We start from the raw sequence: 22,408 nt of genomic DNA, 5'->3' as shown, positions 1-22,408 counted from the left end.
AAAAAGCATCATGTAGCAAGTACTTATTAGCCCTGAATCTGGACCTGAGATTAGGTTGGGATTATGGGGCAGAATCCTTTTCAGATCACCCCACCTTCTAACTCTTTGGCTTGTCTAATTCATTCTTAAAGACATGCTAGAGTTAGGATTTCATCCAAAGATGTAGATTTACTAATACCAGTGTAAAAAACATAGCATGTAGCAAGTACATAGCCCTGACTCCAGAGCTGAGATCAGGCTGGGATTATGGGGCACAATCCTCTCGGGTCACCCCATCTTCTAACTCTTGAAGAAGCAAGCAAGGTTCTTTGGGCAGATGCTATCTCTTGGGGTATGGGGCAGATGTGATCTCTTGGGGCAGATGTGATCTATCTTCTTAGACCAACTGAGTAGTTAGAAAAAAGTTCTTTGCAAGCTTTCGGAAACAAGCGTCCTTCAGGCAGAGGGGGACTCTCGCTTTGAAGAAGGAGGTGGGAACGAGGAACCAACCCTCAGGAGAAGGGCTGCGCCCCGCGTCCGGGGAGGCTCCATGTTCAGAAAGGCGCGGCCTCCCGCACTGAGGGGAGGAGAGCCAATTTGGCAGGAAACCTGAAGGGCAGAGCTCCCTGCTCGGGGCAGAGCCAGCAAGCAGGTAAGCCTTTCCCTTTAAGGCTCGTCCCCACCCAGCATGCCTCGCTGTGCTGGGGCTGGCCGCGCGGTGCCGCGATGGCGGGGGAGCGCGCGGCGGAGCTCGGCGCCTTCGCTGCCCTGCACGGCCCAGCGCTGCGCGCCTCTGGGGTGCCCGTGCGGTACTGGGACAGCCTGCGCCGCAAGTTGGAGGGCGAGGTGCGTCCCGCGGGCAGCGGCCCGGCCTCCCGCTGCAGCTTCCCTAGGGGTTTGCAGAGCTACGAGGCTGTCTGCTTTGTGCAAACCGGGTGGTGTCTTGGCTGGGGTGACACTTCCCTCCTGCAGGCTCTGCCTCTCAGTCCCTTTGCGTCCCAGCAAGCTGGTCTTGGATTCAGAGAGGGGGCAGCAAGTTTGTGGGGCCTCTGGCAGGGCTGCCTGGGCTTCGGTGCCATGAGCAGGGGGAGGTGTGCCCGGTGGCAAGGAGCCTGTTTGGGGAGGAAATCAAGGCATCCGTCGTGTACGGGTCCTACTGTGTGGTGCCTGAGTTCTTGTTGCAGAGAGGCCCTGGCAGTATGAAAATGAAGGTGCTGCCCCCCACGTGGCATCTTAATGCCACACCTGGGGATGAGTTTTTATGGCCAGGGTGTCTTTCCCTCCTTAGAAATGACTGGGTGGCATGGATTAGGCCATACAATTGAGAGCAGGTTTTTTTGTATGGTGCTGCCGACTCCAAAATAAAGGCTGTCAGCATGGGAGAAACAATTCTACAAATGGATCAGGATTGCTGTTAGGTTGCCCTTCCTGCAAAGCTGTGGGGGCTGTATGAAACCTGATGACAAGTGGTGTTACAGTATCTTGGATTTTAAAGAGCTCTAAGCCACGGGTGCGTCATGTAGCCTTCAGTACTTTGAGACAAAAGGAGCATTAAGTATTTGTGGTACATAAAGGCTGGCATTGCATGGCTGAAAATGCATCCTAGTTTGTGTAACATTTTTCTCTGCTGTGTTCAGCCCGTTTTGGTTGCTAAATGTTAACTTCTTAGGGTTAAACTTCCCATTCTAGTTATCTAATTCAAGGATGGTTGTTGGTCTATATTTTTGCTTGCTTGTTTGCTTCAGTTCAACCAAAACTGTTCTGCTGTTTTGAAAACACTAGGAAAATATATCATGCTTTTTCCCTACATTAAATAACTCTAGCATCCTTTCTTTTGAAACCCTTTGCAATCATGCATGTAAACTTTTGTAAGGGGTTCAGGATAGCAGCCCAGAACTAGAGGCTCAACCCTGTCATGGCTGCTGCTGCTGCTGAATTAGTAGCAACTTTGGCTTGTCAACCAATTTGGCAGCGATTGTGACCCATTTAAATCTGGAGCACCAAAGAGGCGGCAAGTGACGCTGAGTAGACTCTGTAGACCCTGCTCTGTTTGTTGTTCTCCCTTTCTAAAGCAAAGCATGATTTATTTTGGGGGGGGGTTTGCAAGAAAATAAGTGCTGGGAAATTATACTTTTCCATTTCTGATCTACTGTATTTGGGGGAGGAGGGGGGTTGTAGCAAGGAATATGCCTCTTGCTGTCTGCTTTCACTTGGCCAAGTTCTGTGTCTTTTGAAATTCATTGTTTTGCATGTGTGCAGCAGACTTTCTGGTTTAATAAGTTCCAGCTTCAGAAGATTCTGGCCTTTCCAAGCATGCTTCAGCCTCTCTTAGCTCCTGATGCTGACCAGACAATTTTTCCTTAAAAAAATTTAAAAAAAATTGTGTTCCAAATCAAATCAATTCCAAATCTGCAAGTCGTTCAAGAACCATATGTGGCTCTACTACCAGCAAACCTCCTCCACTCCCGCCTGGGGCTTCAGATGCTTCTAATCCTTTGGGCAGGCATCCTCTGTGCAGGCCCAAGCCTGGAAGCTTGGGGTTCTGATGCCCCCAAGTTTCGCTTGCCCTCAGCTGTATGGCTGCGGGAGCAAGCTAAGAAGGAATCTCTAACTTCCATAAAGTGGGTGTAAAGACAAGATCTTCCCACTGGAAGTGGAAGTGAGAGACTAACTATGCATTACCTCCACCCAGGTACCACCCCTTGGAAGAAAAGCAGTTATCCTCTGCCAATAGGAAAAGCTATCTGGAATAATTGAGCACATTCCAGACCAAAGCTGAAAAGATCTGAGAAAAGGTCTTCCCCGCAGGATGTGTCTAGGCCAAGAAGGTTCTGGGCACCAGCATTGAGAGGAAGGAGGGAGTCTGTGTCTACTCTGCTTCAACGACCTCTCTATTGCCATGAAAGCAGCATGGAGAAGGCCATTTCATTTGAATTCAGGGGGATCAAAGGTTGAACCAGAGGGGAGAGAGGAATAGATGTCAATAAGGATCTGGGGAAGAAAGAAACTGCTTGGGAGTTGTGGGTTAAGCAGGAACAGGTTTTGACTGGTTGAACAGGGGGATTGGGACTTCAAACCAGTTGCCTGGGGGGAACCACTCATTGCATAAGGATAGGGGTGCATCAGTAGATTTTGGGGGTGGATATCATAGCAGATTTTTAAAGAGGCATATTGGCTGATACCAATCCAATTTCTGATGCAGCTGCCGTCAGCTAGTAAGTCTGTTGTGAGGGAAGGGGTGTGGGGAGGGAGGAAGTGGGGCTGGGGCAGGGAGAGATACTGCGCAGCTGGGCTGGATGGGTACAGGACAGAGCTGCCTCTCATCTGAGGTCTCCTGTCGCTTACAGGGTCTGTGGTGGAGGGGGGGTGTCTCTCTCCCCCCCCCCCCCCCCCCCGAACAGGAGCTATTTTTGGCCGTTTACCTACCACCGCCCGACAAAGTGTCTTTCTTGGAGAATCTCCCCCCATATGTTTTCCCCCCCCCCTCCCTCATCTTCTGTGACAGACCCCAGAGCTTGTGGGCTGGGGGGGCTGGCTGGTGTGTGGGAAGGCTTGTCCATCTGGGAGTGGGGAGGAGGGGCTGGGGAGCTAAAAATAACCTGGTGCCAGGGAGGAGGTAGGATAAGTGCAGCCCTGGGGCTGGGGCCAGCAGCTGGGCTTTCCCAGTCCTGTATAGCTTTTCATTTAGATCAGTCTTGCCAGACCTGAGCTAACTTAAGACTACCTCAGAGGCACACTTAACTTGGATTGGGTCTGCCATTTTTAGATTGATATAGCTTCTGTACAGTTTGCTCGTGAATCTACCTAACTACTGTAAGGTCAACACCTGGGCAAACTAAGTTATATCAGGTGGCCATTTTTAACGTGATCTAACCTCCCCTTAATCACCCCGAATGTCTGTGCACAGCTCTAACGTATAACTTTTTTTCCCCCAATGTGCTCTTTCCTGCAGATGTTAACATGTCCACTGAAGAAGTGTAGCTCTGTTCAGATATGAGCCTCAAGATTATCTTGAGGCTTCCTTTCCTGGGACTCTTATGTCATTTTGACTTAAACTACTGATTCCTTCATTTCAAAGAAGGAAACCTTCCCACATAAAGCAAACTACTTAAAATAGATTGGTAGAGCTACATTGACACCCCCCACCCCCTCAACCTAAGCTGTCACCTGTCATCCAGCTCATTTTGGTGGTTTGCCTGTCTTTGAGAAATGAACCTTTCTAGGATTCTGGTGGTTCTGTGCTGCTTTGTAATCCATCGTCACTTGCTGTTAATGCTGCTTTCTGAAATCTGCAAAATACTATCTTTACTGGCATATTAGGTGCACCTCCCCCTTTTCCCTCTCCCCTCCCCCCCCCAATAGCCGTCTAAAATGGGGGGCAGGGGGGCATGTTTTAAGAGCGGAAGTTGACTGCCTTACTGAAACGGAGGACCTGCGTGTGCTGGGATGGCTGCCTGGTCCTGGCTTCTTCCCAGCTGCATAGAGGAAGGGCAGAGTGTGCTGGTAAACCAAAATCTAGAGGCTTAATCCTGTTGCAACCATTGCCAACTTGGCAAGCAAGGTATATGTCTTATGGAGGAGTGGGAGGTGGAGAACATGGTATTCAAGAAAACACAAGCGCGTGCCCATATAACAAATTGGAATTGGGGATTTATGAATTCTCAGTTTACTGTATTTTATGGCATCTTTTTTTTTACTACAGAAAAGTTAAAAAATGTAATGGTGATCTAAAATCAATCCATGCAGCTATCCCTGAAGTAGTTGAATTCTTGAGTCCTTGACTTCAGGAAAGCTGACTTTGACAAGCTCAGGAGGCTTGTCAGTGAGGCCCTAAGGGACTGTGACCACAGGGAGAGGGGAGTTCAAGAAGAGTGGTTGCTCCTCAAGGGAGCGATCCTCAATGCACAAACTAAGTCTATTCCATCTCGGAGGAAAGGCAGCAAGAGGGCACAGCAGCCCCCCTGGCTCTCCAGGGACCTAGCAGACCTCCTGAGGCTAAAAAGAAAGGCCTACAAAGGATGGAGGATGGGAGTCACCTCCAAGGAGGATTATTCTGCACTGGTCCGGTCCTGTAGGGAGCAGACCAGGAAAGCCAAGGCTGCAACTGAACTCCAGCTAGCTTTGAGCATCAAGGACAATAAAAAGTCCTTTTTCAGATATGTGGGGAGCCGGAGGAAAAGCAGGGGCAACGTTGGACCCCTGCTGAACCAGGTGGGGCAACTGACAACTGACGCCCAGGAAAAAGCCAACCTATTAAATAGGTACTTTGCGTCGGTCTTTCATCAGCCCCATGGGACGCCCGTGCCTGCTACAGGGCCAGGAAGTCCGGGTGAGGGTGATCCCCTGCCCTCCATTAATGCTGACTTTGTGAAGGAACATCTTGAGAAGCTGGATACCTTCAAGTCAGCCGGCCCTGACAATCTTCACCCCAGGGTACTCAAGGAGCTGGCGAGCATCATAGCCCAGCCTCTAGCGCGGATCTTTGAAAACTCTTGGCGCTCTGGTGTAGTGCCCGAAGACTGGAAGAAGGCCAACGTGGTGCCTATCTTCAAGAAAGGGAGGAAAGTGGATCCGGCTAACTATAGGCCCATCAGCCTGACTTCTATCCCGGGGAAGATCTTAGAAAAGTTTATTAAGGAGGCCATCCTTAATGGACTGGCCGACGCCAACATCTTAAGGGATAGCCAGCACGGGTTTGTTGCGGGTAGGTCTTGCTTGACCAATCTCATTTCCTTCTACGACCAGGTGACCTATCACCTGGACAAGGGAGATGAGATTGATGTCATATATCTTGACTTCAAAAAAGCCTTCGATCTGGTGTCCCATGATCGTCTCTTGGAGAAACTGGCCAATTATCGCCTTGGGTCCCCCACGATCCACTGGCTGGAAAATTGGCTCCGGGGTCGGACCCAGAGGGTAGTAATTGATGGAAGTCACTCATCGTGGTGTCCTGTGACCAGTGGGGTCCCCCAGGGCTCTGTCCTTGGACCCATACTGTTCAACATCTTCATTAACGATGTGGACACTGGAGTCAGAAGCGGACTGGCCAAGTTCGCCGATGACACCAAACTTTGGGGCAAAGCATCCACGCCAGAAGACAGGCGGGTGATCCAGGCTGACCTGGACAGGCTCAGCAAGTGGGCGGATGAGAATCTGATGGTGTTCAACTCTGATAAATGCAAGGTTCTCCACCTTGGGAAGAAAAACCCGCAGCATCCTTATAGGCTCGGCAGTGCTATGTTGGTTAGCACTATGGAAGAAAGAGACTTGGGGGTCATCATTGACCACAAGATGAACATGAGCCTGCAATGCGATGCTGCGGCTAGTAAAGCGACCAAAACGCTGGCTTGCATCCATAGATGCTTCTCAAGCAAATCCCGGGACGTCATTCTCCCCCTGTACTCGGCCTTAGTGAGGCCGCAGCTGGAGTACTGCGTCCAGTTTTGGGCTCCACAATTCAAAAAGGATGTGGAGAAGCTTGAGAGAGTCCAGAGAAGAGCCACGCGCATGATCAGGGGTCAGGGAAGCAGACCCTACGATGACAGGCTGAGAGCCCTGGGGCTCTTTAGCCTGGAAAAGCGCAGGCTCAGGGGTGATCTGATGGCCACCTACAAGTTTATCAGGGGTGACCACCAGTATCTAGGGGAACGTTTGTTCACCAGAGCGCCCCAAGGGATGACGAGAACGAATGGTCACAAACTACTACAAGATTGTTTCAGGCTGGACATAAGGAAGAATTTCTTTACTGTCCGAGCCCCCAAGGTCTGGAACAGCCTGCCGCCGGAGGTTGTCCAAGCGCCTTCATTGAACACCTTCAAGATGAAACTGGATGCTTATCTTGCTGGGATCCTGTGACCCCAGCTGACGTCCTGCCCTTTGGGCGGGGGGCTGGACTCGATGATCTTCCGAGGTCCCTTCCAGCCCTAATGTCTATGAAATCTATGAATGGTTATCAGATTTAGATACTTAATCTATGTTGTAATCCTAAAATGACATATGAAAGAAGAAGTTAAAAAATACAAGTGGTGAATTTGTAACTTGAACCTGTGAAACCCAGTGGATTGATTTGGTTGTTCATAGTCATTTTTCCCTTCCATCTTCTGTTACCAGATTTGCCCATTACTTTGGGGTGTGCTCATTTAAGGGATATGTTTCTAGGGTCTTGGTAATTCTGTCAGTGTGCTGCTTGTGTTACTTGTGTTTCTGTACGGAGCTGTATATCTCCCTTCTGCAAGTCCTCACCCCCAGTGGAGCTATCTTGCAGGACTCAGTTTCAAGGGGGCTGGGTTCTTCCAGTCACCAAATCAGACACACACACACACACACACACACACATATTAACGTGACACGCCTAATCTGGCCAGGTTGATCAACATGGACAGGCTGACACCCTTATATGCCAAGAATCAGTTCATCAGAGCAACAATAAACTGCTGTCAGACACAAGCACACAGGCAAACAGAATCCCTCTGAATCTGGCGGGGTGTCCAGCTGACACCCTCATGGGCCAGCATTCAGTTCGTAAGGGCACATCTGAGTCAAACTGGGGCAATCAGCCTGTACAAGCTGATCCCCTTATGTGTTTCAAACTCAGTACATCCCAATCTTTGGCCTCTTGATGAGCAGACCCCACAGTATTTTTGGGCTTCACAGGGATCTTTAGCTTAGGTAAAAGAAGCATTGCTGCAGAGCACGGGAGAAAAGAGAAGCAGAAAAGGAAAAATATACCCAGTTACTACCAGTTTGACTTTAAAAGTTATTTATTGCTAAGCATATGAAATATATAATGGTACTAATAGTAATAAACATGCAAATGAAAAACAAACACAAGCAATTACAATACTACCCTGGTTTCATTAATTATTTGGGGAAACTTAGCTCAAGCTTAACTAGTACAGTTCAGGTTCAGAAATTTATGCCTAGAGAGAAAAGAGAGAGTGAGTGCTCAGATCTCACCAGTCCAAGGTACTTGAGTCTCAAAGCTGACAGGTAAAGTTCCTAGAATAATCCTTGAAGGGAGACTATCTGTTCTTCCAGCATCCCAAGAACAATGGGATGGTGTCAGCACATGATTTTGCTTCTTGAAGCACCCACACTGCTGCTTTTTTACAGATTTTTATACCCTCAATTCAGCTGCTTTGAAGCATTCTCAATAGCGCAAATCGTTGTCTTTTTTCTTGACGGGGTTATCTGGTTTGGAACATCTCAACAAACTGATTGATAATCAGGAAACACATAAGGTTAGGGGGTAACCAGATACTTGGGAACCAGCTTGAAATTCCTATGGATAGCAGATATACTGATGGGATATCTCATGGTTTCTTCAGAAACAATAGACAGCTTGCAGCATCAGGTTTTTGGATTTTTACTTGTTGTGAACAAGCCTTAGCTTAGCATGACTTTTCCAGATCTTACTATAGTCTTTTACCAGACGTAAAGCAATTATTGGGGTGTTCATAAGCTTTGGGCAGGAGGACTTCCACCAGTTGTCCTGGGAAAAGCATGACAACACCTGTGGTTAGGGCTCCAATGGGCTGGATGCTGTGATGAAACCTTAACCATTGTTCAAATGTTGCCCATGCCCCCTCTGACTCGGTCTCTTGCCTCAGCATTCCCTAACCCAGCAACCGAGTTTTAGTCGATCAAGTTTAAATAGGCCTCCCATAGTGGGACCGGGGAATGTACGGCCCGAGATGCCTTAAACTTAGAGGTGTGTGTGTGTGTGTCTGGGGGGGGGTGGGGGGGAGTCCTTTGTAAATCCAGATTAGAACTCGTCTGATAAATGCTGAGCTGGGTGTGTGTGAACATGGCATTTGGAGCACAGATTCCCCATCATGCAGTGCTCCCCTGCTTCTCTGGTCCCAGAATTCACTACAGTCTCTGCTTCAGGCTTTCTGTTCTCCATCTCTCATGTAAATGAATGGTCATCTGGTTCCATCTCGGATGCAAATGAGACCTAGGGCAGTTGTTTCACTCTTGTCACCCTTATCTGGAGGGTCTTAGGTGTGTCTCTCACTGCATCTTAATCAGTTTCATTTAGGTAGAGGAGGGGAGGGAGGGGGAATTCTTTGTGAGTCAGACAGACTGCATCCTGTGCCAGGGTTGCCTGAGAACACAGAGCTGAGACCTAACACTTCCCAGTATGCAATGGGGCAGCCCCCCGTGTGTTCAGTTGGAAGATGAACCCTCAGGTCTTCAGAAAGATCCATAGATTTTTGTGGCCCTGAGTTCCAGCAGACAAATGTGTTGCATGTCAGCTAGTAAGTGGGGCTTCTAATGAAGCAAGGGAAAAAAAACCTGTACAGACACTATTATTCATAGTTTGGGGATTTGTTTGTTTGCTTTTATTTAAGAGTGGCGCTGCACTTCTTGCTTTTGGTAAGCTAAGTTTAGCAACATAAATACACTGTAGAAATTGTCAGGGAAAATGCTTGATAATATTTTAGTTTTATTGAGGAGGTTTTCCCTCATAAGCTTGATGGGTGACATTTTTGGTCTAATCAAAAGTACAGCAGATGGAGGAAAGCTTTTGTGAAATATAACCCTGTCTCCGTTACTAGATAATGCAATAAAGGACACTTTAACGTTGGCCACACGTGTACAAAAAGTGATATTGGTGCTTTTTCTGTATCAAAAAAGCATGCTCTGCCCATGTTCACTGAATTGTATAATAGCAAATCGATTCCCAATAAAGTGAATATTTTTCTGTAATACTGCTTCTAACAATAGAGTCCTTCTTGCCCCAACTCTCATGTCTTTTTAGTGAACCCATCACTGACAACTTTCTACGCCCAAACAAAAAAATCTGTACCCCAAGCAGACTTTTGTCCCCAGGAATGGACATGTTCACAACTCACTAGAGTCCAACGTCTTGGTAGTTTCTCTTGATTTTTACATGGAAGATGTTCAGATACTATGGTGATGAGTTGCAGCTAAACCTAAAATAGACAGTTCCAGCCCTTGGCTTCCCTCCCCGCCCCCCGCCTCCATTTTAGCTTTCCATTTTTCTAACATCACCTAGTATTCCAAATGGAATAGTGATTGCTAGCTAGTGTTACTTCACAGGTACTTAGCTACAGAGCTGAGGAAATAAACTATGAAAATTAGCAGAAATCTGAGGGAGCTTTTTCTTTTTATTTTTTTTAACATACATTGGCCTTGAAACTGTAAAAGCTGCTTTATTTAGACTGTTCCATAGCTTTAGAGGTTCAGATCTAACAGTATCCAGCTCCAGTTGATCTAGTAACATACTTAATTTATCTAGGCCAGGGGTGTCAACCACAGCTTGTGGGCCAGTTCTGGCCTGTGGATCTATTTCTCCTTGCCTGTTAGCTTCCCAGAAGGGGCCAAAAATTCTGGGGTGGCATGAATAAGGGTGGAGCTTGCCACCAAATTCCCAGGAATGGAGCCCCATGGGGAATGTTTGCTGGCAGCAAGGGATGTACTCCATGGTCCAGATCTGGCAGAGGGGGTGTAGATGGGAGAGAAGTGTATAGAGTTTGACACCTCTGATCTAAACTATAAATTATGATTAGGAAGGTTAAAAACAAGCCCTTTAAATCTTTCAGTATGGTGGTAGATAGTGATGGTTTTCACTTTCTGCAGTGTATGAAATCTTTCTGAACATCCAGGGATGAGTGAATATGTCTTTCATTGGGTAAATCTGTGATGCAAAATTATTTTTCTTGGAAAGAGAAACCCTGCAGAAGGCTTTTTTTATATGTCTGAACTCTCTTGGTTGAACTCCAGAGTGCTTCATTGTAATCCAGAGACTGGGAAACAAATTGCATTGATTTTTAAGTACAGTTCTATAAAGGCCCCCTGCTTTTCAGTTTTAAAAGCGTGTGAGAGATGGTAAATTGAAGGACTATAAGTAGTTTTCTGCCTGCATTAACAGGTGAAATTTCTCAACCAAATAAATCAGCAACAACAAAAAAGTAAGAATCAGTATTATAATCCATCCATCTGTTCCTTGCCAAATGCCAGAAGCCTGTCAGATCACAGGTCAGACTTAACTAGCCAGCACCTTTAAACAATGGGCTGTGTGTTTCAGGTAACCTTTGGCTACCATGTCAACCAGACACTCTTAATTATATGGTGCTTCCAATCTTAGGTGTTTGATGCTGGTGAGTTTTTTGGGATTATGCAAGTAGAAGAGGTGGAAGAAGAAGAAGAGGGTGATGAAGAAGTGGAAGAAGAATTGAAAAAGAAACCAAATCCTGGAAATGAACCTTGTTTCAAAGTTATTGTGACACATGAGAATGGGCTTCAAGCATCAGATCCCAATAGGTAGGTTCTGGTTTCAGAGTTTACCTGTATTTCACTTGTTCTGAAACTTGTGTACTTAACTCCTCTTCAGTAACCTCAACTACTTTACTGAAAGGAAATTAATTGTCTATTTCAGAAAGATGAAGCCCATATGTTACTGGGCTCATTTTACAGATGGTGTTTGGTTTCCAAGTAAGGCACAACCTCCTGGAATAGACTCCCCCAGAGGTGCACCCACTCTAGATACTTTCAAAAATAGTCGGATGCCTATCTTGCTGGGATCATTTGACCCCTGCCGACTTCCTGCCCCTTGGGCAGAGGGCTAAACCGTATGATCTTGCAAGGTCCCTTCCAGCCCTAATGTCTATGAAATCCTTACAACAAACTCAGTTTATAACAGCCCCCTGGTTTTAATAATCCCAGCAGCAGGACCTGATTTTTTTTTTTTTTCTTCATCATTATGATTCAGTAGATGGACTGCCAGTTATAGCACACACCCTCTTCTAATAAACTTTTCTCCAGGTCCCATGAGTGTTTGTTGTAATGAGGTTGTACACTATCTGTGCCATCTTTTCAAAATGAAGAAATCAGTGCTGACAAACTGAGGCTTGAAGGAAAAGGTAGAACGAATGATTTAAGAATAGGAAATGGAAATATTAGTTTTAGAACGCTAGCTCAAATCCTGCCATGTTGTTGGATAGCTAGTTGGTGTCCTTGGTTCAGTTTAGTTCCCTAGTAGTAGAAGTACAGCAGCCTTATCACTCAGTAGTCTTTCCAGAGAACCCAAGGAATGCCTAGATTTGGAGATTTGAACTACACTCTCATAGTGCTTGTTTTGAGGCAGATTGGTTCAATAGTGTGTTCCAGATGGAAGGGTCAGGGGAGGAAGGAGAGAGATGTTACCCATTATTGTTATTGTCAGAAACTTAGATTGCTTTGATTGCAGATAATCACTTCTTCAGCAGTCCACAAACTTACGCCATTTGGTGCATGGAGATAATTGACCGATTGAAAGATGCTTGTTGACAGTCCAGATATATTGTTTGAATGCTACTTGTATTTTATTGCATATAACATGCACCCTTTCCTCCAAAACCAGCTTGTGGAAATGGGGATGTACATTACATGCAAGAAATACAGAAATCCCCATGGGTCTAGAAATTTGGCACTATGGGAGTGATGGTAATTAATGTTGCTCTTTTTCCCCCGCTCACATATTTCTGGACATGGGGGGGCATGTATCTTTGGAACTGGTGCATGGGCCGAGACGTGGAGCATGGCCCCGACCTGGCCCCCAGGACAGACCTGGCATGCAGGGCTGGGAGCAGGCTTGTCTTCCTAGCTGCTGCTACTCAGTTTCTCTACAAAGATTTTTTTTTCCTTAATGTTTTTCAAAAACAAGGTTCATAGTATATCTGGAGCTGTTACCTGCAAGAAAATATAGTAATAATTCGTGAATAGGGCTGTCTGTTCATATGATTTGACTGTCTTAAGAAACGAAAAAAGAAAATAAACCTAAACAAAAATCTTTTACTAGTGTCCTTCAAAAGAAGCTGGCTTATCATACGCAAGAAATTTATCTGACGAATAATTGATTTACTTTCAAACATTGCTCCCTACTAACCACTTCAGAAAATGTTTTAAAACAGTTACAGTTTATATAAAAGTTGTCTGTTTAGACTTCTAATAAATGAGCTGCCTTACAGGGCCTTTATAGGTTATGAAAGGGAACACAGCAATATTATTGAGTTCCTTCCCTCACCAGAAATGATTTCAAAACTGAGACTGTTCAGTTCTCAAATCTTCAGTCTTCAGCAGAGAAAAGTTGTTTTAAAAAAAAATCACCCTTTTTAGTAAAGCAGTCTTGTAGCTAAAGTTCTTATTTATTGCCAAGAGGGACTTGGAGCTATTTCTCAAGCAGGCACTGTAAATCAGTCTTATTTCTCCCCATAAAGCTAAATTCTCACTTCCAAATCATGTGAGTGATTTGAAGTTTAAATTACCAGTTTGTTCAAGTGTGCATGAACATAGTTGAGCTAGAACACCCATATAATTGTAAAGCTGGTTCAAAGCCTAATTATATCATGAAGGTGAAATGCTGTTTGTCTTTAGAAGAAGCTAAAGGGCTGTTATTTGTTGTTCTGGGCAAGTGAGATGTTGCAATAATCAGGAATGTGAATATATGATAAGCTCAGTGGTGTGTTCTTTCTTTTTTGGAAGAAAAGGCAAGTTAGGGCAGTGAAAGAAATCAGACCTCATCTGTAAGAGGATTATAACCATCTTGCGGGGGGGAAATATTTTCTGATTAAATCCAGTTGTTCTCACTTTCCTATGAGTTTCCTATAGCTGAAAATAGGACATTACTGGTCAGGAAAGGGGGCTTCCAGTTTTGGAATTTTTTAGATAAAATCAGAGCAGAACTTCTGAAACTGCCTGGGAGATTTAGGCGCCTTATTCGCTTTAAATCTAATGGTACTTGGGCATGACAACTGAGCAGTTTAGAAAATCTCAGTCTAAATCTGTATATTAAAAGAGAGAGACTTGTATTGATGCTGCCTCTCCCTCTCTAGTTTCTAAGGTCATCTGTGAAACTAGTGGGGATGGTCATACTGCTTTATCCGTTGCATTGTAATAAGCTTTTTTTTTTTTTTTAAGATACCAAGTCTCAGTACCTGAAACATGACCACCTCTTCACATGTTTAGTGGAAAGTGAGCACTGCTAACCTTATTTATTGATGGGGACCACATCAGTGTGTCCAAGGCCACGAAGGAGAATCAGGATGGCCAAGTGGAAATGATTCTTTCAGCATCTCAACTATTCACCATGTCTTTTGTAGAAATAGCAGCTACTGTGCAGTCCACTTGCTAAAAGCAGGACTTCCTACTTGGGCTTTCTGTACCATCATCACAGAACTCATTTTGAATGAAAAGAATGGTTTGGCTGTTATACCTTCTACAAAAAAGCAGTCTTTTCTCTACAGGAGCATTGTACTTTGTACACATGCATGCAAGAGGCATATTGTTGTAATGTTACTGAAATTTCTCTCTCTCAGCATTTTTCTTATCGACCATGCCTGGACCTACCATGTGGAACATGCACACCAGCAGCTGCTGCAAGTTCCTGGTCTGCTTCACCGAATGGCAAACCTTATGGGAGTAGATTTTCATGGAGAAGTCCCGGATGAAGGAAGTATCGAGCAAGTGTTGCAGGAGATGTGGAAATACAACCAAACCTACCAGCTATCTCAGGGGGTAAGGCTTTAAAATGACTCTTTTAATCAAGAATATTATGGTGCACTTCAGGGTCCTGGTTCCAATAAGCTGGTATTAGTTTTCCATGTCTCTCTTGTGGGAAACACTCCGTTTAGAGGCATTTAAAATGCACTGCTCTTCATAGGAGGGAGTACCTTGAAATGCAAAAGAGCAGTGACAAGCTGAGTCTTTTAACAGGGTTGCCCACAAAGTTTCCCTCTTAACCCAAAGAACATGCTACAAGGGAGAGGAATGAGGAGGGTGAGGAATCTTGTTTCCCTTTCTTACACTTTTTCCCATAGCTTTAAATACACAAGAGAATAAGCACTCTCTTAACAAAGGAAGAAGGTAGGGCAGCTGTGCAAACAACCATGCATTAAGTGAACTTTTTATCAGTAACTTATGTTTTGTTCCTTAACTGTATTAAGTGTATCCTGAAACTGCTGGGAGCTAAAGCTGTAGAAGGGATTATTGAAGAACTCTTCTCTTCAAGCATATTTTTAAAGCTACTCTTCTGGGAGTTACTGTGGTCTACAGGGTAATGCTTCAGATGGGGACTTGAGTTCGCTTACCAACTCTGGCCCTGATCTGCCCACATAAGTTCAGTTGAGACATTTTACCTCCATGCTTCAGTTTCCCCATCTGTAAAATGGGAATAATGGGTACTTTGCAAAGCACTTGACAATCTACTGAAGTGGTATATAAGCCTTTCTACTCAGTAAAACTTATCCTAACTTTCATAGCGAGAAACTTTAACTCTTATTTGAATTGGAGCACAGGAGAATGGCTTTAGTGTGCATGGTTAGTGCCACCTGTCTTACAGGATTCTTGTTGTAGTGTCATGTGCATATTTTGAGTGTTATTTTGTGATAATTTTTTTAAATTTGTAGACTGCAGAGGAGAAGGTTCCTGTCTGGTATATTATGGATGAATTTGGATCTCGAATTCAGCATTCAGATGAGCCCACCTTTGCAACAGCACCTTTATTTTATATGTCTCAACAAATTGCTTACACTGTTCTCTGGCCTTTAAGAGACCTTGAAACTGGAGGTGAGTGTGTGTATGCGTGTGTGTCAGTCACTTGTTTTTATAGAAAAAATCAACTGAAGCCAAACTTTTATAAGCCTTTGTCACAGTTAAATTAAGTGGAGTTTTTCTCCTTAAAAAGAAAACTTCAGAACATTTCAGGTAGTTTAAAAATGTTATTTGGATATATTTTTAAATGGCATAAGATGCAAATATCATTTATTTTTGTGGCGTCCTGAGCCTTCCTAAATATGAGAAGGTAAGATGAAGGTCCTCATATAGCCAAATAAATTCACTGCAATTGTAGAAATCAAGGATTAAGAAGCTCTCTTTGATTTTAGCCTGTCATCTAATGAGAAATGAGTTGGAAAATGAAAGTGTTGATGCTGTAAAATCATTGCTACACTAGGGTTGCATGAGTGTTTAAATCTTCAGTACAGCCCATGTATTGAAAGAGTTGGGGATGGATCCTCTGGAGAGGAAAACTTTTAACTAAAGACCATCTTAATGCCTACACATGCAGGGAGCAGTGTTGGTGGGGGTATATAAACTTAAAATCATTGCACTTGTCATGTAAATAACATAATTTTGGTCATAGGTTTTGTGTGGTGCAAAGAGGATTATTGATAGAAAATGTCTGACGAGAATCACTTTTATATTCTGTTGCAGATGAAGTGACACGGGACTATGCCTATGGGGAAACAGATTGCTTGATCAGGAAATGCATGTTGTTGCCATGGGCACCTGCTGAAGTATTGGATGTCAACTATTCTACCCCAGAGCCATCTGAAGATCACTACCAGGTATAATCTTAATGAGTCTTTTAGTAGGATTCGAGTGATGATGTAGCTTGATGGTCCAGGAAGTTTATGGGAGGAAAGGATATTTTTTGTGATATCTTTTATTGGACCAACTGAGAAAAGTTAGACAAGCTTTTGGGCACAGCTTGTGCCCATACACTTGTCACATTTTTCCCAACTATGCAGTTGATCCAAATAAAGATATTGTCAAAATATCTGTGCTGCTTTGGTTTAGATGATCTCTCTCTCCTGCTGGGGGAATGTCTGGAAAACCCTGTAAGAGATCTCTACTTTTCAGTTTTTGACTGTCACATGGGGTTTAATGATTTTTTTTTTTAACGTAATAATTACATTTTTCAATAGCAGAGATGTGGTCAAGAAATGAACATGCTGGTTTCATGCTACGCCATTACAGACCCAATATGTAAGATGGATGCCTTTTTCTATTACAACAGAAGCAATGAGTGTTCTGGAGAAGCCTTTCAGCTATATTTTACTTTTCAACCGAGTTTTGTCTGAATTCCATACCCAGTTTGTATGGAATTCGGTATATTAATAGCTGGGTTTCAAGTTAGATGCTAGAGGCAGCATCAGGCCAGATCATTCCATGTGTGTTGATTGTTACAAACATTCTAGTTAAGACTGAAATACACAAAATGATTAATCTTTCTGTAAGGAACAAGATCTTATTTACAACTTAATTATTCATTTCATCTTACAACTTTAAGGAATTGGTGGAGCAGAGACAACATTTGACCCAGTATTTTTTTTCTAACGTTGTTTTATAAGTCATTGAATCTACACTTTCTATAAGTTAATAAATAAAATAATTTGTATACAACTAATAAGCATTTGTAGAAAGCAAGATAGAGGTACACCTTACAAACTAACTGAATCAGAGATGCCTAAACTCTCATAAACCACAGCTCACTTCATCAGAGACTGTGCAAGATCATGCAGAGAGAGGCTCTCAAATAAAAATAGTGATTTAAATACAAAATACATCTGACGAAGTGAGCTCAGGCTCACATACGCCTATGCATCTGTGATTTAGTCTCTAGGATGCATCTCTACCCTGCCTTTGCCTTAAATACAAAAGACAGAAAAGGATAACAGGAAAAGCAGAAAGAGAGGGTGGTTAGTGAAATTTATATTTCATCTTCTTTTACCAATGCTTCCCTCCAATTTTTGGATGCATGTAAAAACCAGCAAAAATATTTTTTCCTGAAATATACTTTCTTTGACTAGCTTCCCTTTTTAAATTTGATCTTCTAGTCAAAACGTTGACATTTTTTCAGAACCACAAACTTGCTTATCGCAGAAACACCAGGCAACTACCACTACTTATGTTCTGCTATTTTAGCTTCTCCCTAGAAAAAGTCTCTGAAAATTACAAGTTAAAATAGGATATATTAAAAATAATTTATTTGATTTCTGTAACAGTGCCTGAATAATTTTTAAAACATAATACTCTGCTTTTAAAAGTAACGGCTATGTTCTCTTTCTGTAGTGAAAAGAAGGATCAGTCTGTATTTCTGTGGTCCAGTGTCTTGTGGAGAAAGGTGGCAAGGGTCTGCCTTAAATTCCCCCATTTCAGTTATGTATAACTAAATCTCCAGCCACAGCAATTTTAAGGATTAGGAATCTGTGTCTGTGCTGGATTATGCTACTCTAGCAAAAAGTGACAATTTTTTTTCCAATTTAAAAATACCAAAGACAGAGAGAATGGGATTTTCAAAAGCACTTGGTTTTGGCCTAATTCTCCCATAATTTAACTAAGTCCGTAATAAAAGTGCCTCCTATAGGAGTAGAGTTAAGCTAACAAAGCTATTGATTCTTTAGCTGCTGAGTCAGTTTGGTGTACTTCAAAGCATACATGATGCTGTTAAACTAGATCATGCCTTTGTTTTCCACAAAAGACACTTCTGTTATAACATTTATATTATTAACACACTTGGGGAAATCTACATTGATCTTCTAAACAATGTGATTCACCTAATATGGAGGGGAACTCTTGTTTTTAACTTGATGCAAATCTTTTATTTTAATCTTTGGGTAGGAAGGAAAAAAGGAATGTTTATTCCCCAGGTCAACTTTCATATGCCAATATTAATAAAGCATTCTTATGAATATTTAAAGGATAATTGTCGTTTTAACTCTTTTTTTTCCCTCTCGCTTGCTAGAAGTACCTTTTTTTTGCTTTTTTTTTTTTTTTAATTGTCTTTTAATGGTTTCCTCTTCATTTCTGTCAATACTTTCTTCATATACTTAAAAATATTATTCAGTTTGGCAATTAAATTACTGTTCATTTCCCTTCTAAGACTATAAAGTCTGAAACTGATTTATTTTACCTAATAATATTATTTCTTTTTTTAGGCTATTTTAAATGAAAACAAGGAGAAACTGCCTGTGGCAATAAGTCCACCAGTTTATGACAAGAATAAAATTTTCAAGTAAGTATCTACGAATGAAATGCCTTAAAATTCTTCGTGCTCAGTTGCCAGACACCAGGACTGAGCGCAGGGAGTGGTGCTGTCCCCTGTCTGTGTGATTTGAGTCCCAGATGCATGGAATGGGCGGGGGCTTTACTCTGTCCACTCTGTACCTGGGTAACTGGGAGCTGAGCAAAGGAACACCAGCCTGATAAAATGACATTTAGGGAGTGACATATAATGAAGACTGTTCTGAGGTATGAGCTGTGGCTGAGGCCAGCTGCTCTCCTTCGTGCCATAAAAATATTTATGATGGCACAAAGCTCAAGCAGACAGATGCCTATGCCTTTTGTCATGCCACAAATACCCAAAATTGGAGCCATGACAATAGGTGGCAAACACTTGTTCTGCTTTTTTGGCAGCAAGTGTCTGCTTTATGGCAGGAAAGCATGGGCAGCCTTGAGCTACCTGCACTCTGTAGCTGCCTGGGACAGGTGCTCCCAGGTCTTCCTGGAGCTGATCCTGCACACCCTGGGAGTTCTGCAGGAATGCATATGAAGCCCCTGGAGTGCCTGTCCAGGTTTCTCTGCTGGCAGACGCACTCCCTAAGAATCCCCCAGGAGGGATTGCCTGGATACGCATATTGCACTGCAATGTTTGCATCACCCAGTAAAATGGATCAGCTGTGCTACAACAAACCCCAGCACGGCTGATCCTGCTCCAAGATTGATGCCTTTATATTGCCAGAGGCTGTATTTTTGCCTTTGCATTAATGATCTGTATAAGAGACCCTATTATCCTAAAGGATGCTCTGTTACATCTCCCTTTAAGATGGTGTGTCATCTGATTTGACTGATGGTAGAAGAGATGGCACAAAATCAAGTATATAGCCTGGCTCTGCATAACCAACCAGTACAGGGTTGGAGAGGAGTAGGGATGTGGCCCTTCTTGAGGAAGTATTAGTTATGGCTGATTCTGTCTTGATGGTTTGCTTGCCTTTTTTAATCACTTTGTCTTTAATGTTGTTTTTCTTCCTCAGTAATTTGAGCTTGACAAACTGCAAAGTTAGTTGGTGTGAAGTAACAAATACACTTCAAAGGGAGTTTTGTACTGGGGAACTCGTGACATGTCTCATTTTGTTACACTTTTTAAATTAGATCAAAAAGTGAACATTTTCAGTAGGGGTTTGTTCTCCAACAACCTACTCAATCCTACATTGCAGTTCTGCTTCTAAATTGGTGAGGTCAAATTCACTTCTTTCTCACTTGGCATATATATCAAACTCCAGCATATACATTTTTTTGAATGTTGAAGCTATGTACAAACATTTATTTCTAGCAGTGGAAATTTTCCAGTGCTAGAAACAATTCAAGAGAAGGAGTAGTACAGATGTTCAGTCTGCAACTGCCCCCTCTCTCCTGTTCCATGTGCCTTCCCCACACCAGAGTGATCCCAGTCTGAAGAAGGCATGAGCTACTCCAGTCCTCCCATTCCTGATGACTCTGGTGTGAGACGCAGACAGGGGTCTTGCAGCACTGCTCCCTTTGCTCAGCTCCCAGTTACCCAGGTATGGAGTGAACAGAGTAAAGCCCCTGCCCATTCCAGGAACCTGGGACTCCAGAGTGAGGAGTGGGCAGGGGCTTTGCAACCCTGTAGAGAGCTTCCCAAGCTTGGCTCCCAGTTCTGCCAACTATTAAATCACTGCCTCTGACATTTGGTCACTTAGCTGAGCAGCAGTGAGGGGGCAGGCAGGTGAAGTCAGTGAAATTGGAGCCAGGCTCAGGGAAAAACTCTCCAAGCCTGGCTCCTGGCCTCCAGCTTTCAAATCACTGCCCTTACCACTTAGCTAAGCAGACGAGGAACAGCATCACTCCCTGCGCTCAGTCCCCAGTGCCTGGCAACTGAGGAGAGGGAACAGTGTGGCAAAGGAACTCCAGTATGAGGAGCTGGTGGTAACTATTCATCCCCTCCACTCCTGGTCTACAAGATGGGTGGGAGCAGCTGCCACCCATTCCTTCTCCAGACTATGGTGATACCCGTCTCTGGAAGGCACAGAAGCCTTTTTCCCCAGCTCTACTCCTGGTTCCCAAGAAACGTTAAGCTGGGGGAAAGTGTACAGATGTTTAGTCTCCCAGGAAAAACCCTCTGAGAAGTAATTTCTATCTGGTTGTTGTGAGATATTTTTTTCTCCTCTTGGAACAGTGATTTTTGCTCCAAGAGAAAAAAAAGTTTGAAAAATCTGTTCATTTTTGGTTTCTACTGGGAGAACAGTAATTTTCATGGTAGAAACTGAACATCTATACATGGCCTCAGATTCTGAAGGGAGAAAATAAAGATCTGTTTATGAAAATAAAGGATGCTCAGTGCCCTGCAGAGTGAGTCTACGTAAATGCACATAGCAACAGCTGGGGAAATGCAGACAGTGTTCAGGATTCTTTGTATTTTGTAGGGGGAAAAATGTATAAAGGCCTGTGACTGGCCAAATGCAAAACTCATCCTCCCAAATTACCAAGTCAAATTAAAAGTCTTGTTAGTAGCAATATAGGTGCTTACTATTCAGATAATAGAATCCCAGTGGGGAAATGCTTCTCAGATAGAAAGCTTCATTCATATAAATTTCTTTTGCTTTCTCCCAGGGTTTATACAGACATTCAGCAAGTCCTCAACAATTTGAAACACCCCCGTTTTGTGTTCACTGACGACGAGAGAGATGCTGACATCCTCTACAATTTTTCCCACTTCAAAGATTACAGGTTATAACTGTTATTCTGCAAGTACAATTTTTTATTGCCATACAAAAGCCCTGTTCCATGGTGCACTTCCTCTGAATGAACTGTATCTCTTGTAGGAGCCTAAGTGAAGAAAGGCCCCATGTGATGTTGAATCAGTTTCCATGTGAGAACCTCTTGACAGTCAAGGATTGCCTAGCATCCATATCCAGAAGAGTTGGAAGGCCAGATGGGCCAAGATGGCTTCCTCGTACTTTTAATCTTCATACAGAATTTCCCCAGTTTATCAGCTACTTTCAGCAGCGTGAAAGAAGGTAGGTCAGACCTGTTTCTTAGGTTTTCCTACCGGCTTTCTTTGGGTACCAGTCAGTGCCTTTTTTTCAATTAAAAGCAAGCAGCTAATCTGCTGCCATTAAATTGTATTGCTGCCCTCAAGTTATGTTCTGGGTAAATTTTATCTGGAAAGCCTGGGTTTTATTTTTAATATATCAAATGGTAAAATATGTAAGTGGTTCACCTTGAAATGCATGAGGTAAAATCTTGGTCCCCATTGAAATCAATAGCAATATTCTGTTTTATTCAGCAGAGCTAGGTTTTTCTCTGTATGCCAATGACTCATTTTAGCAGTTAAAACTAGAGCAGTGGTTGTGCCTCAGTTTTCATCCTTAAGACGCTGCATTTCCCTATGGAGGTGAAAACAGAGATCAGAGTTTGAACTAACCTTAAGCCCTTGTAGGGATCCCAAAATGAATCTGAATCAGACTTTCATTATGCATTCTGTGTTGCCTTACTTGTAAACTCTTCCCACTACTGCAGCCTCTTTGAGGTCTGGGGAGCTTGATAATAACTAACTTCTTGATTCTTACCAAAGGGAAAAAAATAGACATCTCATATTGTCACCAAAATAAATAACCTCTGCCTG

The 22,408-nt window shown here is 43.4% G+C and overlaps 1 protein-coding gene across 2 annotated transcripts in view; it reads left to right on the top strand.

Moving 5' to 3' along the window:
* The first annotated feature begins 544 nt into the window (after positions 1 to 544).
* The window catches only part of TTLL12 (tubulin tyrosine ligase like 12), a 31,545-nt gene continuing 9,681 nt past the window's right edge, over positions 545 to 22,408 (top strand). Inside the window, exons 1-8 of one of the 2 annotated variants that reach the window (XM_014610301.3) lie at positions 545 to 631; positions 11,093 to 11,268; positions 14,301 to 14,499; positions 15,390 to 15,549; positions 16,195 to 16,328; positions 18,702 to 18,778; positions 21,394 to 21,510; positions 21,606 to 21,800. In XM_014610301.3, coding sequence (XP_014465787.1) covers positions 11,123 to 11,268; positions 14,301 to 14,499; positions 15,390 to 15,549; positions 16,195 to 16,328; positions 18,702 to 18,778; positions 21,394 to 21,510; positions 21,606 to 21,800 — 1,028 coding nt within the window. In that variant the 5' untranslated portion in view covers positions 545 to 631; positions 11,093 to 11,122. Of the gene's footprint in view, positions 632 to 668; positions 826 to 11,092; positions 11,269 to 14,300; positions 14,500 to 15,389; positions 15,550 to 16,194; positions 16,329 to 18,701; positions 18,779 to 21,393; positions 21,511 to 21,605; positions 21,801 to 22,408 lie in introns of those variants that run through there. The other variant, XM_014610300.3, reaches the window with a different exon arrangement.

Source organism: Alligator mississippiensis, chromosome 4 (genome assembly GCF_030867095.1).
Source record: "Alligator mississippiensis isolate rAllMis1 chromosome 4, rAllMis1, whole genome shotgun sequence".
Classification (NCBI taxonomy): domain Eukaryota; kingdom Metazoa; phylum Chordata; order Crocodylia; family Alligatoridae; genus Alligator; species Alligator mississippiensis.
This window is presented reverse-complemented; position numbering and strand designations above follow the sequence as displayed.